This window comes from Pogoniulus pusillus, chromosome Z (genome assembly GCF_015220805.1).
Source record: "Pogoniulus pusillus isolate bPogPus1 chromosome Z, bPogPus1.pri, whole genome shotgun sequence".
NCBI lineage: Eukaryota > Metazoa > Chordata > Aves > Piciformes > Lybiidae > Pogoniulus > Pogoniulus pusillus.
Window position 1 is genome coordinate 41,860,779 of NC_087309.1, and position 17,747 is coordinate 41,878,525.

Below are 17,747 nucleotides of genomic sequence, written 5' to 3' on the forward strand. Positions count from 1 at the left end.
TGCTGTGCTAGTTTGAAGCAAGCTAGAATGTTTTGGTGAGAAAAACTAGATCATAGACTGTGAAAAGAAAAAAAAACAACGGTGATGTCTGCTTCCCTCAGAGTCTTCTGAAAAAGAATGTAAACATTAGATAACACTCTCGCCATTTTTGTCTTCACTTTCTGGCTGGTCTGATGGCAGTGGTATTTATAATTAATTGATCACAGTCAGTTACAGATTTCTTCGTTCTTTCTCCACTCCCACTGCTGCACTCTCTGGCTGGGCTCTAGCTGAGCTGCATCTCCCTAACCTCACCTGCCACTCACCTTTGCTTCTTAACCTCTTGGCTGAACCTCTATTCTTCCTTAGGACTGGGGTAAGGTTGAGAGGGGCAGGGGGAAGGTGCAAGGGTGGTTGAGAGCCCCTTCTGGGGACTCAGGTTTCTGGGAGGGGAGTTGTGTTTCTGTATTACTTTTACCTTGTGTATTTCTGTATATAACTGTATATACTGTAAATATCTGCTTGTATATTGTGCTAGCTGTAAATAAATAGCTTCGTTTATATTCCCAGAGCCAGCTGAGACTAGACTGGGTGACTTCTAAAGTGTGGGAGGGGCGGGGAACACCCAAACCACCACAAACTGCAGATACAGGTATGGTTTGTGGAATAAAGAACAGTTAGCATAACTAACAGAAGCATAACTAAAACCACCTCTGACAGTATGTTCTCGTTTTCTGCCCTCTGCTTAGGACCTTCATGTCATGTTGCAAAATCAAAGAGCACTTGCCCTGTGCACCACTGAATTATGTTAAATATCTTGAAAGCAATCAAGTGACTTTCAAACTAAGCACTAAATTTAGTGGATTTTCTCCTGTGCTCTATTCCCTATCTTTAGTTAAGGATGATGCCAATACTTGCCTTAGCTCATAGACACACTGTGAAGATGTATTAACTTTTATGTAAAGCTTAGCTGTGATTCATACAAAGCACTGCAAAAAATGTCCAAGGGGAACAGTTAACAGTTGCTGAGCGGCAAACAAGGCACATCAGTCTACCAAAACCGAACACTATCCATTTGCTGCTCTGATAGAACATTCTCTATTCTCAGAACTGCCCAGCCTGGGAAAAAATATTTCATAGACAAGCATTCCTAATCAGTATCCCACCTGATATGTAGCATAACTAAGACTGCCTCATCAATTTTTATTTCCATTCATCTTAGCTAAATTTAATAATCCAGACTTTGAACACTTCAGCTTTGAAATCTCTGTCCTTTTAAACACAAATTTGTGTGTTTAATAATCTGTGCAGAGATACAGGGTTTGTAGTGTAACATTTGGTAATGAATAAGAAACAGGTTTTCTCCTTGGCATATTGCACCCTATACTCTTCTACGAAACTGTGTTTGTCTCTCTAGTTCTTCTGCCATTTGCTTGTCACCACTCTACACTACAGCAAGGTCTCCTTTCTCAGCTGCTGGTACCTGCTTTTTTGTCCTCCTCTGCCACAAACATCATGTCTCTCCTCTCTAGTGACAGCAGAGATGAAGACTGATAGGCCAGAAACAAAGGAAAACATGCTATGTTTTCCCCTGCAGTAATATGCTGTGTTACTGCTGAGTGGAAATGGCTCTAGGTTTTTCTCTGCACTGGTATTTCTGTTCTTTACCAAATCAACTTCACCAAGGGAAGTGGGTTTGCTTGTAAAACTTCCAACTTATAATATAATACATATGTGCCACTGAGTCTTCCAAGGACCTGACTCTAGGATGGAATACTCTGGCTTTGATATTCCTACAAAAATCAGTATTAAGTGATGCAGAAAACCACTTCCCTAAACTTCCATGGCTGTATCTGACACAATTATTGCCAGACCTTCCACAACAGCTATTTATAAAGACAGGATGTTGTCAGACATGCGTAGTACCAAACCCCCACAAATACAGAGTAATGTTAACATTATCATCGTTTAAGAATTGCTGTATGCAGCCTTAAAGCATGCTCAGTTACCCTCCTTTCACTTACAAAGGATGTCTACATCAAGGAGGAAAATTTGGAACACCCTTCTAGATATTAGAACAGCTGTCCAGACTACTGGAATGCTAAAATAAAAATGGGGTTCTCTTCTGGGTAAGGGCTTAAATGAGCAATTACTAACACAGTTTTAACCTCCATGAATATCTAATATACTACACAGTCAAACACTATTAATATCAAGGTATTTTTCAATGGCCCAAAGTCTGCATGCACCTTGATTCCTGTTGTCCCTTCTTTTTTTCAAGACATAATTTCACTGGTTGCAGTTGTGAAGAAGACCTAGTATGCCTTCTTGCCCTGTTTTACAATTCTCCTATGAACACCTGAGCACTACGGCAGAAAGGTAGCAAAAGGGAGAAAGTGAATGAGCATTCAGTAATCCAAGTTATTGCTGATCATAATCTGTGAAGCAATACCTAAAGCTACGCAAGTTACTTTTCTGCATCTCATTCTGGTCTACATTGTGCAAGACTTCCTGATGATGAACTGAACAGGGTTAGACCTTCATTGATCATCACTGGCTGCTGTTGCTGCCTTCAGAGTCTCTCTGTCCTGGTTATAAAATCTTTAAAGCTTCAAGGAGTGAAGACAACGGCCTATCAGATTCAGAAATCTCATTCTGGCCTGGTGGCTGGCCTGTGATCTGGTCTTCTTTGTACCGTATAACAAAACTGTATTAATTTTGCACTGTGAAACTAATTATAGTAGTTTATGGCTTAGGTAAAGATTTCTGTGTCAGTGCTTTAAGGTGAGACATACACCTTGACAGAATTACAGCCCAGGCCATGAAGGAGGTTTAACAAATACATTTATGCCGCAGCAGAAACAAAACTGAGTTAGGCTAGCCAGTTAACCAGGTCATCTCACGAGCCCTGACAGTGCTTAGCCATTTTGTAGGACTGCTGTTTATCAGAGAACCTTCCAAAAATGGCAGTAGAAAGAAGGCAGAGTGGAGCTCTACCACCACACACACCTTCTACCATATCATTATGGCTTACAGTGCAGCTAGACGTGGCGCTGTAAAACCAGCAGCTGAAGCTCTGAGAGATGTTTGAGCTGGGTATCACCAAACCTAAAGTTATGCACAAACATTAGCAGTGGCTTTGTAAGAGTTTTGCAGTGTAGGAGACCCTGTGGATCAGCCATCACAGATGAAGCAAGAACTCTTAATTTGGAAGTCATGTGCTTTGAAGGAAGTACTTCCTCAGCAAGTTCGCTGATGACACCAAGCTGTGTGGTGCAGCAGAAATGCTGGAGGAAAGGGATGCCACCCAGACAGACCTGGACAGGCTGGAGAAGTGGGCACAAGCCAACTTCATGAGGTTCAACAAGACCAAGTGCAAGGTCCTGCATCTGGGCCAAAGCAATCCCAAGCACAAATCCAGGCTGGGCAGTGAGTGGCTGGAGAGCAGCCCTGAGGAGAGAGACTTGGGGGTGCTGGTGGATGAGAAGCTCAACATGAGCCAGCAGTGTGCACTTGCAGCCTGGAGGACCAACAAGATCCTGGGCTGCATCAGGAGAAGTGTGGCCAGCAGGTGGAGGGAGGTGATTCTCCCCCTCTACTCTGCTCCAGTGAGACCCCATCTGGAGTACTGCACCCAGTTCTGGAGCCCCCATTACAAGAGGGATGTGGAGATGCTGGAGTGTGTCCAGAGAAGGGTCACGAGGATGATCAGAGGGCTGCAGCACCTCTCCTAGGAGGACAGACTGGAAGAGCTGGGGCTGTTCAGTCTGGAGGAGAGGAGGCTCCCAGTTGACCTTCTTGTGGCCTTCCAGTATCTGAAGGGGGCCTGCAGAAAAGCTGGGGAGGGACTTCTAATGCTATCAGGTAATGCCAGGACTAGGAGAAATGGAGCAAAGCTGGTGGTGGATAGATTCAGATGGATGTGAGGATGAAGTTCTTGAGCATGAGTGGTGAGAGCCTGGAATGGGTTGCCCAGGGAGGTGGTTGAGGCCCCATCCCTGGAGGTGTTTAAGGCCAGGCTGGATGAGGCTCTGGCCAGCCTGATCTAGGGTAGGGTGTCCCTGCCTGTGGCAGCGGGGCTGGAACTAGATGATCCTTGTGGTCCCTTCCAATGCTGACTGATTCTATGATTCTAAGTACACTATCACAGAATTTAGGCACCTATAACTCACTACTTTTCGACCTGTTTAATTACAACTGCAGCCTTAAATTTTATCTTGGTAGGAATTTTGACCCCAAATGCTGTTTTTCTGCTTAATGTGCAGCAGTAGCAGCTTTCCTTGGTTTGAGATTTCTGGCGATTCTTAAAAGAATAGCTCCAAGTCAATTACACAAATAAGCCTGTGTCATTTAAACTCTGGCTGCATTTAATTTTCTTATCTAAAGTCACTATTCCTAAAACCCCACCTCAGACTCACGTGGATTCTTAAATACAAGAATCAACTAGTATTTAGTTGACATATGAAAAACCTTTTAAACAGTGTTTCTTGGTATAATCTGACTTCATCATAGAATCATAGAATCAACCAGGTTGGAAGAGACCTCCAAGATCATCCAGTCCAACCTAGCACCCAGCCCTAGCCAGTCAACTAGACCATGGCACTAAGTGCCTCATCCAGTCTTAAAGTTGGAGCAAGTGATTGTATCAGTAAAGCTTGAGACATAAATCTCAGGTAAACGTCAGGCTGTGAACACACAAATTGTTAAGAATTAAGTATGGTCTACACTGAAAGACAAGAACTTGAAAACAGCACATCAGAGTTCCTTGGTTCCTCTTTTGGGACAGTGAGTCCTCTGCTGTAAGTAACTGATGTATACTCTACTGGTCCTAAGAGTAGCAGCACACATTCACTGCACATTAAAATGAGGACAGCTTGTCACCAGTTTGCTTGTCCATGTTCTCCTACAACTGTATTAGTTGAACATTATTAAAACTATACAAGCAGGTTTAGTCAGTAACTTTTGGAGGAAAGAAGACTCACGAACATAAACACCAAGCCACTGTTAGCTTCGTACCTCTGACTGAACCAACGGGGACGTGGTTGCTGATGGAAGATAAATCTCAGTAGAATTAAGAAGAAATGTCACATTAATTTGATTTGTCTTCAACTGATAAAACGCTGATTGTTTGTATATAGGCTGTTTTGGTGGTGACTGCAAAGAAAAAATAATACAGAGATGAAGTCACATTTTTAACACGTTTTCATAGGCCAGTGGGTCTGTAGGCCTGAGGAAACAGCTGTAAGGTTTTCTGTGACATGTGGGTGGTCTGAAAACTCTTCCTGCTGTTTCCATAGCTCAGACAATGCTCTGATGCCACTGTGTCTGTTTTGCCAGGTCACACCAGAACCACACAGGGATGTCATAGAATCATAGAATCAACCAGGTTGGAAGAGACCACCAAGATCATCCAGTCCAACCTATCACCCAGCCCTATCCAGTCAACCAGACCACGGCACTAAGTGCCTCATCCAGGCTTTTCTTGAAGACCCCCAGGGACGGTGACTCCACCACCTCCCTGGGCAGCCCATTCCAATGCCAATCACTCTCTCTGGGAAGAACTTCTTCCTAATATCCAGCCTATACCTACCCTGGCACAACTTGAGACTGTGTCCCCTTGTTCTGTTGCTGGTTGCCTGGCAGAAGAGGACACCCCCCACCTGGCTACAATGCCCTTTCAGGTAGTTGTAGACAGTAATAAGATCACCCCTGAGCCTCCTCTTCTCCAGGCTAAACAGGCCCAGCTCCCTCAACCTCTCCTCATAGGATTTGTGCTCCAGGCCCCTCACCAGCTTTGTTGCCCTTCTCTGGACATGTTCCAGCACCTCAACATCTTTCTTGAATTGAGGGGCCCAGAACTGGACACAGGACTCAAGGTGTGGCCTGACCAGTGCTGAGTACAGGGGAAGAAAAACCTCCCTTGTCCTACTGGCCACACTGTTCCTGATGCAGGCCAGGATGCCATTGGCTCTCTTGGCCACCTGGGCACACTGCTGGCTCATCTTCAGCTTACTATCTATCAGTACCCCCAGGTCCCTTTCCTCCTGGCTGCTCTCCAGCCACTCAGTCCTCAGCCTATAGCACTGCTTGGGGTTGTTGTGGCCAAAGTGCCTGCACTTGGCCTTGTTAAATCTCATCCCATTGGCCTCTGCCCACCCATCCAGCCTGGCCAGGTCCCTCTGCAGGGCTCTCCTACCTTCCAACAGATCAACACCTGCTCCTAGCTTGGTGTCATCTGCAAACTTACTGATGCTGGACTCAATCCCCTCGTCCAGGTCATCAATAAAGATATTGAACAGGACTGGGCCCAGCACTGATCCTTGGGGCACACCACTAGTGACAGCTGCCAACTGGATGTGGCACCATTCACCACCACTCTCTGAGCTCTGCCATCCAGCCAGTTCTTGATCCAGCACAGAGTGAATCTGTCCAAACCATGAGCTGCCAGCTTGGCTAGGAGCTTCTTGTGGCAGACAGTGTCAAAGGCTTTGCTGAAGTCCAAGTAGACTCCATCCACAGCCTGCCCCACATTCACCAGGCAGGTAACCTGATCATAAAAGGAGATCAGGTTGGTGAGGCAGGACCTGCCCTTCCTAAACCCATGCTGGCTGGGCCTGATCCCTTGGCCATCCTGTAGGTGCTTTGTGATGGCACCCAAGATGACCTGTTCCATCACCTTGCCTGGCACTGAGGTCAGGCTCACAGGTCTGTAGTTTTCTGGCTCCTCCTTTCGACCCTTCTTGTGTATGGGAATCACATTGGCCAGCTTCCAGTCTTCAGGGACCTCTCCAGTGAGCCAGGACTGCTGATAAATGATGGAGAGTGGCTTGGCCAGCTCAGCTGCCAGCTCTCTCAGCACCCTAGGGTGGATTCCATCCGGTCCCATGGACTTGTGAGGATCCAAATGACGCAGCAGGTCCCTTACTGCTTCCTCATGGATTAGAGGGGGACTGTACTGGACCCTGACTCCATCCACCACTTCAAGAGTCCAGCTGTCCTGGAGACAACTTGTCCCACTAGTGAAGATTGAGGCAAAGAAGGTGTTAAGCACCTTTGCCTTTTCCTCATCCTTTGTCACTATGTTCCCCTCTCTATCTAACAGAGACTGGAGCTTGTCCTTGGCCCTTCTCTTGCCATTCATATATTTAAAGAAACACTTTTTATTTTCCTTCACAGCTGTGGCCAGCCTGAGCTCCAAGTGGGCTTTTGCCTCTCTAATTTTTCCTCTACAAGACCTAGCAACTTCCTTGAACTTCTCCTGGGACACCTCCCCTCTCTTCCAAAGGTGATACACTCTCTTTTTAATCACTTTCCACGGTTTGAGCCTGTCTGAGCTGCTATCACCCCTGCCCTTGCCTCCAGGGATGGGACTCATCTAGTCTCATCCAGACTGGCTTAAACATCTCCAGGGATGAGGTTCTAACCACCTCTCTGGGCAACCTGTACCAGGGTCTCACCACTCGCATAGCGTGCTCTCAGTTCACATGGCCCTTTGAGATAGCCCTCACCCAAGGCACTCCTCCCTGTGCATGCCCCAGGCAGCCCTCTCTGTGGGACAGAAAAACTTGAACACGGAAGATTTCACCTCCACATGAGGAGAAACTTCTTTATAGAGGGGGTGACACAGCCCTGTAACAGGCTGTCCAGAGAGGTTGTGGACTCTCCTTCTCTGGAGACTTTCCAAACCCACCTGTAGGCGTTCCTGTGTGTACTACCATGGGAATCCTGCTCTGGCAGGGGGGCTGGAGGCGATGACCTCTAGAGCTCCCTTCCAACCTCTGTCCAGCGCTCTCGGCTGCAAACAGCGCAACCTTGGGCCCATCGGCGCAGGGCACCGGGAAGCTGAGGCTCCCCTGGCCGTCCTGCCGCCCGCTGAAGGGGCTGGCAAAGCGCAGGAGACGCTGCGGCCACGAGTGAGGCGGCCGCGGAATGCCCACCCGCGCCGAGGTCCGCGTGTGTCCCCACTGAGCCACTCTCCCCGCCGGGCGCCCAGGCCGGCCCCAAAGGCGCTGCCAGCTGGTGCCACACAGACGCAGTGCCTCTGCGGCGGCAACAGAAAGCACCAGGGCACGGGCCGGCGGTAGGCGACTCTGCGCTGCCGCCAGTTCCGCAGGTGGTGAGCAGCAAAGTTCCCCAGAGCGGCTCCGCCGAAGCCGCCCGGTACAGCACTATGCTTGCCGGCGAGCAGGGCGCGGCAGCAGGCCGCCAGGGCGGAGCTGCGCGCTGGGCTGCAGGCAGGACGCACACCGGTGCGCCGCTTCCCGCTGTCCGCCGGTGCGCCGCGGCGATCTCAGCGGTCGGCTTGGCGCGTTGGCGGGGCACCGATGCGGTTTATCCGGGGTAAATCAGACCCCAAACGCCAGTCCTGAGAGTCATGCCGATTGGTTTTAAGGCAAGAGGTGTCACTGAGGCGCTCTCGTCGTCCTCCCCTCTCTGTATACAATTTCTGGTACGGCAGTAAAGTCACCGAGTGCGCTGCTTGCTACCGCCCGAGCGAACTCTCTAGTGAGTTTGTCACAGTATGGACAAGCGTTCACCGCAGAGACAGGAAGAAAAGATTTATGTTTGCTGGTGATGTCTTAATTAAAACAATAAAAAAAGGCAGAAGCCCAGACATTCTGTTCTAGTGGGAGGTGTTCCTGCCTATGGCAGGGGGGTTGGAACTAGATGATCTTTGAGGTCCCTTCCAACCTAAACCACTCTGTGATTCTATGATTTTCCAACAGTTATTCTGACTAGGCAAATCTACTGCACATGGTAGAGCAGGTTAATGAATATTTATCACATTTGTGGAGCAAAATACATTGCTTTTAAATTTTCAGAATAAGCATTACTATTTTATTTCACAGCATGAAAAGAGACACAGAGAAGACACACACGGCACTAGTGCTACCAAAGAAGCATGCATGTGTAGAGTTAAACTGTTCTTTTAGACCACGTACTGCAACAGCTAAAAAGAGAGTTTAAACTGGTATGTCTTTGATGTTTGAAACATCATTGATAAATGTGTAAAAAATGTCACTAAATAATGTAGTCAGGTTTTGGATTGAAAACAGTGTCCTAGACTAAACTAGCCTCATTGTAAAGTTAAAACCCACATCTCATAGCTAAGAAAACCCTTATCCCAAGTAAACCCCTCATCCTATGAGCACGCGTAGAGAATTTAGGAGAAGCAGGACTTCAAAGGGGAAGCTGAGCAAGAGAATGACCAGTGGATAATTAGTAGGTGTTGACATGAGACATAGCTAATTCATTGCACTGTGCGAGTATCACCATGAATTTTAACTAGTGTGCAAGCTTTGTGGGGATGCCCCTAGCAACCCAGTCTTGTACAACTCTGAAATAAAAAAAGCAAACTCTTTCCTATGTGCGTGATTTCTGGCTTACTGCATACCAGGCAAGGAATACAGTATCACAGTATCATCAGGGTTGGAAGAGACCTCACAGATCAAGTCCAACCCTTTACCACAGAGCTCAAGGCTAGACCATGGCACCAAGTGCCACATCCAACCTTGCCTTGAACAGCTCCAGGGACGGCGACTCCACCACCTCCCCCGGCAGCCCATTCCAGTGTCCAATGACTCTCTCAGTGAAGAACTTTCTCCTCACCTCCAGCCTAAATTTCCCCTGGCGTAGCTTGAGGCTGTGTCCTCTCGTTCTGGCGCTGGCCACCCAAAAGAAGAGAGCAACCTCCCCCGGCCACAACCACCCTTCAGGTAGTTGTATACAGCAATAAGGTCAGCCCTGAGCCTCCTCTTCTCCAGGCTAAACAATCCCAGCTCCCTCAGCCTCTCCTCGTAGGGCTTGTGCTCGAGGTCTCTCACCAGCCTCGTCGCCCTTCTCTGGAGACGCTCAAGCATCTCAATGTCCCTCCTAAACTGGGGCCCCAGAACTGAACACACCCGCGCACAGGGTGGGCAACCACGAACGGGGCAAAGCTTCGGCCACCTCGCCGGACCTCGCCGGACCTCGCCGGACCTCACCGCGGCGCGCAGGCGCACCCCCTTCGGCGCCAAGCGGCAGGCGGCTCAAGCCCTCGCTACAGACCTCTCCCCGGCCGGACGCGCCCCTATTGGCTGGCGGGCGAGGCACGTGTCCGGCCAGCCGTGCACGTGTCCGGGGCGTTGTGAGTGACATCTGTGAGGGGAAGACATTTTTCGGTCTGGGGCTTCGGCGGCGGCGGGGACGAGGTAGGAGTGGCACTGTCTGCCTCATGCCCGTGGAGGGGCTTCCTGCTGGTGGGACTGTTGGTTATGATGTGGACACTGAGTGCTGGGGTAGGCGGGCTTGATGGTCTCCTTGTGGCCCTGCTGGAGCAGATGCTTCTGATTTTGTCTCCTGCAGGCAGGTCCTTCAGGATACAGGATGTTCCAGGAGGACTGGAATTCAGACACGGGGGATGATGCACCATCATCCCTCCCACTCTTTGAGCAGGTATGCTGGAGCAGCTGTTGGGCTGTAGCATGTGTGTTTCTCTTTTCCTTTGTTCACCTGTGGCCTTAGGTGGCTGGCGGGCTGTGATCCTCTGTTCTTGTCATTTCCTGAGGCAGCTGGAGGCACTTGTGTGTTGAAAAGACACTGTTTTCCTAACAAACAGTACCATTTGCGGCTTCTCAGAATTTTAAGGTGATGTGCCTTCTTGGAGGCTCCCGGGGGAGGATCACTGTAGCCAACTAGTGTTAATCTTCCAGCTGCTTAATGCTGCCTCCTTACCTTGGGTTGTGAGAGGTGTGCTTATTTGGCAATACTACTTTGTACTGAACATACTACCTTACTTTGGGTCATGAAAAATGTTTTTTTTTTTTAAAAAAAAAAGGGCATAAAACTGGCTCATACGGTTACACACTGGGTTGTGAGAATCACACTTTTCGGAAAAGTTAGTGGCATAAAAGTGCCACTTGCTAAAAACTCATTAATTGTGCTGTGTGGAGTAGAGATTGAGAACCTTTGGCAATAGGCTAGTGGACCAGCACAGGCTTGAAGGGAAGTAGCAAAACTCATGCAGGGTAGAAACTTAAAATTGCCTATCAGTTGGATCAGGGGGTATTCAAGCAAAGTTTTGTAACTACTGGGAAGGGTGGTTCCTGTAGCCCACGTTTTTTGTTTGTCCCCTTCTAAAGTATTGATCCCTTTGCATGTAAGAGCTAGTGTTTCTGAAGCAAAAAGATCGACTGAGAACTGATTGATGTGTTTTGTATCTTAACAGGCTGCTATTTCTTGGTTTGACGATCCTTATTACTATGCTCTTTCTTGGTTTGATGGTCCTTACGATTGTGTTTTGAATAGTCAAAGGGCATTGCTGAGGACTAGCAGAATGCTGTCTTTTGGTGGTATTTTTTTTGTCTGTGGGGCATGAACCGTATCTTGTGTCTAAGCTGCTGATGTACCTCTAGGTACTCCATTTGCTTTCCCTTTCCATAGTCAGATACTGGATAGCTGTTTCTTTTTACTGTGGCAATAAATAGAACATCAGTGACTAATAAATGTATATAAATATAATAAATTTATACAAATATCTGAGGGCTGGGTGTCAGGAAGGGAGGGACAGTCTCTTCTCGCTTGCACTCTGTGATAGGACAGGGGGCAATGGATGTAAACTACAGCACAGGATGTTCCACCTCAATATGATGTAGAACTCTTTTGCTGTAGGGGTCACAGCCCGGGAACAGGCTCCTCAGAGAGTTTGTGCAGTCTTTGCCTCAAAGCCTCATCCAGACTGTCTTAAAAAAACTTGCAGGGATGAGACAACCCATTCCAGTGTCTTTCCACCCTCACAGTAAAGAAATTCTTCATAATATCTAATCTAAATCTCTTCTGCTCTAGTTTAAAACCATTGCCCCATGTCCTGTCACCAATGCCTTTATAAAAAGTTCCTCTCCAGTTTACAGTTTATTTGTATTTCTCCCAGATTACCTGTCCATGTTTCCAGAGTGTCCAGCAGTCCCCTGTTCATACCATGCAGGCCTCTTGACATTCTTGCCCACCTTCCTCTTTGTCTCAGGATGCATTTCTTCTGGACTCAGAGATGATCCTTGAATGTTTTGCAGCTTGCTTGGGCTTGGCTCCCCTCCAGGGCTTTATCTCATAGAACCCTGCTAAAGCAGATCCTTGATGAGTTCGGAGTCTGCTTTCCTGAAGTCAAAGCTAGTGAGCTTGCTGTGTACCCTTCCTGTCCTAAGGAGCATAAGTTGAACCATTTCATGATCACTAAAGCTGAGGTTGCTCTCGAGCTTCATATTGCCCAGCAGCCTCTTCTCATTGGTGAGAACAAAGTCCAGCATAGCATTTTCCTTGTCAGTTCCTCTAGCTGTTGAAGGAGGAATTTATTACCAGTACATTCCAGGAACCTTCTGTACTGCTGGTGCCTTGCTGTATTCTCCAACAGATATCAGAATGGTTGGGATCAGGGTTTGTGGATGTGAAGCCATTCCTATCAGTCTGTAGAGGGCATTATCCACATAATCTTCCTGATCAGGTGGTCCCTAGCAGCCCCTCACTATGTTACCATCTGCCCCTATCTAATCTTTAACCCTAACCTATGAGCTTTCAGACAGTTTGTTGTCGTTCCCCAGACAGAGTTCCATGGACTCCACCTAGTTGATACAGAGTGTGACACCATCTCCTCTTCTACCCTGCCTGTCTTTCCTAAAGAGCTTGTATCCATCCATTCCCACACTCCAGTCATAGGACTCATCCAACTGTGTCTCAGTGATGCCAATAATATCATAGCCCTGTAAGCTTAACTCCTGTTTTCCATGCTGACTTATTGCCTGTAATTCCATTCTTATGGGCCCTGGCTGTGGCACCACTCCTGTAACCATTGATCTTGCAGATTTCAACTGGCCTTTTGGCTTGGAGGATCAATAAAAAGACTGCCTGTATTCCAGAGTCTTTCACCACTGCTCCCAGTGCTGTGTAATCTTTTGTGGTAGTCTTTGGATTGCTCTTGTCTGTATCACTGGTGCCCCCATGAAATAGCAGCCATGGGTAGCAGCAGTACCAAGCGTAGTAGTCCATCAATTACATCCTTGATAGGAGCTCTTGATAAGCTGCAGACCACTCTAGAGACTGAGTCAGGTTGGCAAGTGAACCCACTTGCCAAGAAGAGAGTTGCCTCCTACCATCACTCTTCACTTTTTCTTGATTGTGCTCATTGTTATATGCAATCAGGTTGTCTTTCTTACGTCCAGTAACTTACCTGATGAAGCTTTCTGTTCCTCTTCAACCTGCAGTGCTGGGAATTTGTTTTGCAAGCGTTTTGAGAGAGAGATTTCTCCCTTCTGCTGGTTCTTGCTTTTACCAGCTTATGTTCTCTACACTGATTCTCCTTATCTCTCCTTATCTTATTCTCTTCCTTAGGAGTGTATCTGGATGGTGGTATGGAATTATTAATATTTAATAATGGGCAGAATGGTTTATAAAAACATTAATGTATTAACCCAAAAGTCCCACCAAAAATATTAATAAAACCTATTTACAGATGTGTAGTATTTGGTGGTGGAAAGGGTGCAGACAAACAGGAATATGATTTGAGGAATTTAGGAAAATGCAGAAAGTGCAAGTAACAGTTCAGTCTGGGAAGAGTTACATGGTTTAAATGCCTGCTTTGCCCACAAATGAGGAACTCTGTATTTGCTCCAAGAAGTGGCTGTGGCAGCAGAACCTTTTAGGAGATGCCTATAAAATTAGATTTGCCAGGTCTACTCACAGCTTCTCATTTTAGTCCAGTGTATTCAGTTGCTGCCCTTACAATCCAGGGAATGTGGGGCACATTTCAATTTGTGCAGGTAACAAAACATGGTCTCCTCACGTAGGACACTGCCAGCGTTTTCAGCTTTGTTTTGCAGGTAGTTGATACGGCTGCGACTTGGGATATCTTTGGTGCTCGCGGTTGCTTCCCATTTGTCTGCAACTTCTAGTGGTTTGAAGCAGCTCTTCTCCCTGCAGCTCTTGGCTTGGCAGCCTTGTAGCTTGCTTACTATGAGGAGACTTTTAGCTGCCGCCTCTGCAGTGGCTCTTGTTGCTTCTTTGGGTAAAACAAGGCAGGTTGCTCACCATGTCCAGTATAAATACAGACCCGAAGACAATGAGTGGCCGATGGTAACAGAGATAGAAATCTGATACTTTAACCTGTAGAATTGGATTTATCCAAACACAGTTCATAAGTGTTTTACAAGGATCAGGCTGCACATACTGTACCTCACGTGCAGCATGTACTTACTTGGGCCTCAGGTCACTGATGCCAGGACATGTTTTTAATCTTGTGCCCCTCTAGGACAGGTGGTTAATCGTAGGTTGTGGGCTACCTCCAGACTGACGGAGCTCTGGACTTTACTCTCTGATGAGTGCTCATGCCTTGGGGATTAGGTATGGTGTGCACCGTCTTCTTGTGCAGATGGGGGTTGTCATAACTTCACATGGCACAATGGGTCTGTGGAGTGCTGCCCCTTCACAGAAGTGCCTCCCCTGTGTGCTCTTCCATGCCAAGAGCCACACCACACACATGAGAGCTGCAGGATCCTTTCAGGCTTCTCCACTTTTCTTCAGGCTTCCCTGGCTCCAGGATTGGTAAAAAGAAAGTAGAACTGCATCTTGTGTTGCTAGCAGGGAGCTGTTACTTGCACTAAATTTGCCTGGAAAATTACAAGCTTAGAAAACGGAAGTCTTTTCAAGGCTTAAATGGGTATAGAAACCAAATCATCTTCCTTGCATCTCTAGTCTCTGCAAGTGTAAGTGAGGCTCATCATGATGATTGTGTTCTAAAGTAAGTTAACATGGTTGCAGTATTCTGTAAAGGGATTAAATCCTCTTGTGTATCTACAAAGTGTCTTTAGTGCCCACTTTTCAGAGAAGAAAGGCAAAGAGTCGTGGATCCTGACTGGGGTTGTGTAGCAGGTATGTTTCCAGATCTGGAGAGATCCAGTCTTTTTTATTTTGTTTGTTCTCTGGAAGCTATCACATATCCAGAAGTAGATGGAGATGATGCTTCCTCTCAGATACTGTTTCTTCAAGTTGCCTCTCTGCTGGTTTTGTTCCCTACCCTTCTAAATAAACTGGGCTATTACAGCATTTGCAGACCCAACTCACTTCAACTGGAAAAGGTGCTTATGGAAGTTCGTCTTGAGTTAAATTACTGATAGTAGAAAATTGCAATCATATCTAGATTGGAGATAGATGTGGCACTTAAGCTGTTAAACTGTATGTAGCTTAATGGTCTAAATCAGGGGTCCTCAAGCTACGGCCCGCGGGCCGGATTCGGCCACCCCAGGGTCCTCAATCCGGACGGTATTTACAGACACACCCTCCCCCACGCCAGGGGTTGGGGGAAGGAAACCAAGCAGCCACAGATGACTTCCTGCCACTTAATCTGCGTGCTGGCCTCCGCAGCCCCTAAGCAGCCGCCGGGACTGGGCTGGAACCAGCGCCTCGTCCTCAACCTGCCCCAGCTCTGGGGCGCTTCTCGGCTACAAACCGTGCCGCCGCCGCTGGTGCCAAAGAGATGTGGCCGGAGCAGGCGGATTTATTTAGTACAGTGAGTCTGTCAGGCCCTGCAATTGCACGAAGGGAAAATTTGAAGAAATAGGGGAAAATTTGAATCCGCAGTTGGAAAACTCCTCAAAAAAACTTTGCTATTTCGACGAAAGCACTCTACGAAAGCAATGATGTTCGTCATTCTGCACAACTTCTGATTTCCATTCGTGGGACGAATGATTCTTTCGAAGTCACAGAGGAGCTTGCTACACTGAAAAGCACCAAAGGAACAGTTGTTCTATGAGAAAATTTGCCAAACTAGGAACGATTTGGAGCTGGACTGGGGCAAACTATTCAGTGTGACAACTGATGGTGCTCCTAGCATGGTGGGGTCCATGAAAGGAATGGTTGCACACATTAACAAAGAGATGGACAAACACAGCCATTCACACCCAATAGCCATACACTGCATCGTCCACCAACAAGCACTGTGTTGTAAATCACTGAAGCTGGACTCTGTCATGACAATTGTGGTTTCTTGTATTAGCTTCATCAGAGCTCATGCACTAAACCACAGTTTCAGGAAATTTCTGTCTGAGCTAAATGTTGCCTATGAAGGTGTTCTGTACCGCGCAGAAGTCCATTGGTTGAGTCAAGGGAGAGTTTTGAAACGATTTTATGACTTCCACAGGTTTATGATTTTATGCTTTCTAAAAACAAAAAAGTATCAGAGCTCAGAGATGCAGAATGGAAAAGGCACCTTGCCTTTCTGACTGATGTAACAGAGCTACTCAACAATTTCAGTGTCCAACTTCAAGGCAAGGGGAAGCTCATCTGTGATTTGTATTCACGTATGAAAGCATTTCAAGCCAAATTAGACCTGCTCGTTAACCAAGTAAAGAAGGAAAACTGCCATCTCTCCACAACTCAAAACCTGTCTGCAGAAAAACCAGCAGTTGCATTCCCAAACAAAACATGTATGGATGTACTAAAAATGCTGCAAAACGAGTTTCAAACTTGATTTAAAGAGCTTTGTCTCCACAAACAGGACCTACAGCTTTTCCAGAACCCATTTTCTGTTGACATTGAAACTGTTGATCCAATTTACCAAATGTAATTGGCCAAACTACAGACTTGTGACTTGCTGAAAGGTGCATTTGAATCAGGCAGCTTTACTGATTTCTATGCATCTCTTCCCTCAGAGACATATCATAATCTCAGGAACCGTGCAGTCAGGATTGCAACCATCTTTGGCAGCATCTGTGTCTGTCAGCAAACTTTTTCCTGAATGAAACATCTGAAATCTCCAATCAGATCCAGAGTAACTGATGATCACTTGAATCACTTGCTATGACTAGCAGTGAGCAATATGGAACCTAACACTGACCATCTTGTTAGCCAAAACAGGCCCAAAGTTCACATTGAAATATTATTTGTTTTTGTTGATTACAATTGTTCTTCATTTAAAATATTACATTCTTTTTCTTGGGTTTATTTACAAATAAAATGTGTGCAGTGTACATAGGAATATGATCATTTTTTTCCAAACTATAGTCCAGCCCCCAACAGTGTCTGAGGAACAGTGAACTGGCCCCCTGTTTAAAAAGTTTGAGGACCCCTGAAAGAGTTTGGTAGGAAGTGAGAATTCTTAAAGTACCGATCTGATATCGTTGAGTGAATATTGGTATCGGAAGATAATGCAGTAAATTTGAGGATAGTCTGTACAGAATTTCTGACTGTTGGCATTGGTCTTAATGTGCATTTCAATTCAGCCTTGATGAACAGTCAGCAAGAGGAGAGTCAAACGGCTTGTCCAGGTGTGTATATATATATATATGGTTGAAAACAAGGTTACCAAAAGAAGATATTACAGCATTTGATTTCAGAATAGTACCTTGGATTTAATTTCTTGTACTGTTACTGCTTGCTAGTCACACTGAGAAGTGTGAAATCTGTAGTAATACCTAGAAAGCGTGGTCTTGCATTAAAAGTTTTGGTAGTTCTGTATTGTTTTTCAGTTAGCTGGTGTTCTGACTTACTAGAATATCTGACTTGCATTGTATAATATAAAGTTAAACATGGCTTTTGATGGAAGTAAAACCATAAGAATGAGATACGAATATTACATTCTGTTCTGATTTTTTTTTTTCATATGGAGTATCTCAGTCTTTGAATAAAGCAGGAACTGACCTGGTTTAGTTATTTATTTTCAGGGTAATCTCTAGGCATCCTCAAACCCCTAAATACGCAGTTATGAAACCAGTGAGAAGAGATTTTTAATCGCAGTACAAACAGTC

General features: G+C 46.3%; 1 protein-coding gene across 1 annotated transcript in view; it reads left to right on the forward strand.

The window, feature by feature from the left end:
• The first annotated feature begins 8,149 nt into the window (after positions 1–8,149).
• The window catches only part of DDX4 (DEAD-box helicase 4), a 47,253-nt gene continuing 37,655 nt past the window's right edge, over positions 8,150–17,747 (forward strand). Inside the window, exons 1-4 of the mRNA XM_064176325.1 lie at positions 8,150–8,319; positions 9,870–10,105; positions 10,328–10,413; positions 15,204–15,506. Of these exons, the coding sequence (XP_064032395.1) occupies positions 8,150–8,319; positions 9,870–10,105; positions 10,328–10,413; positions 15,204–15,506 (795 nt within the window). The remainder of the gene's footprint in view (positions 8,320–9,869; positions 10,106–10,327; positions 10,414–15,203; positions 15,507–17,747) is intronic.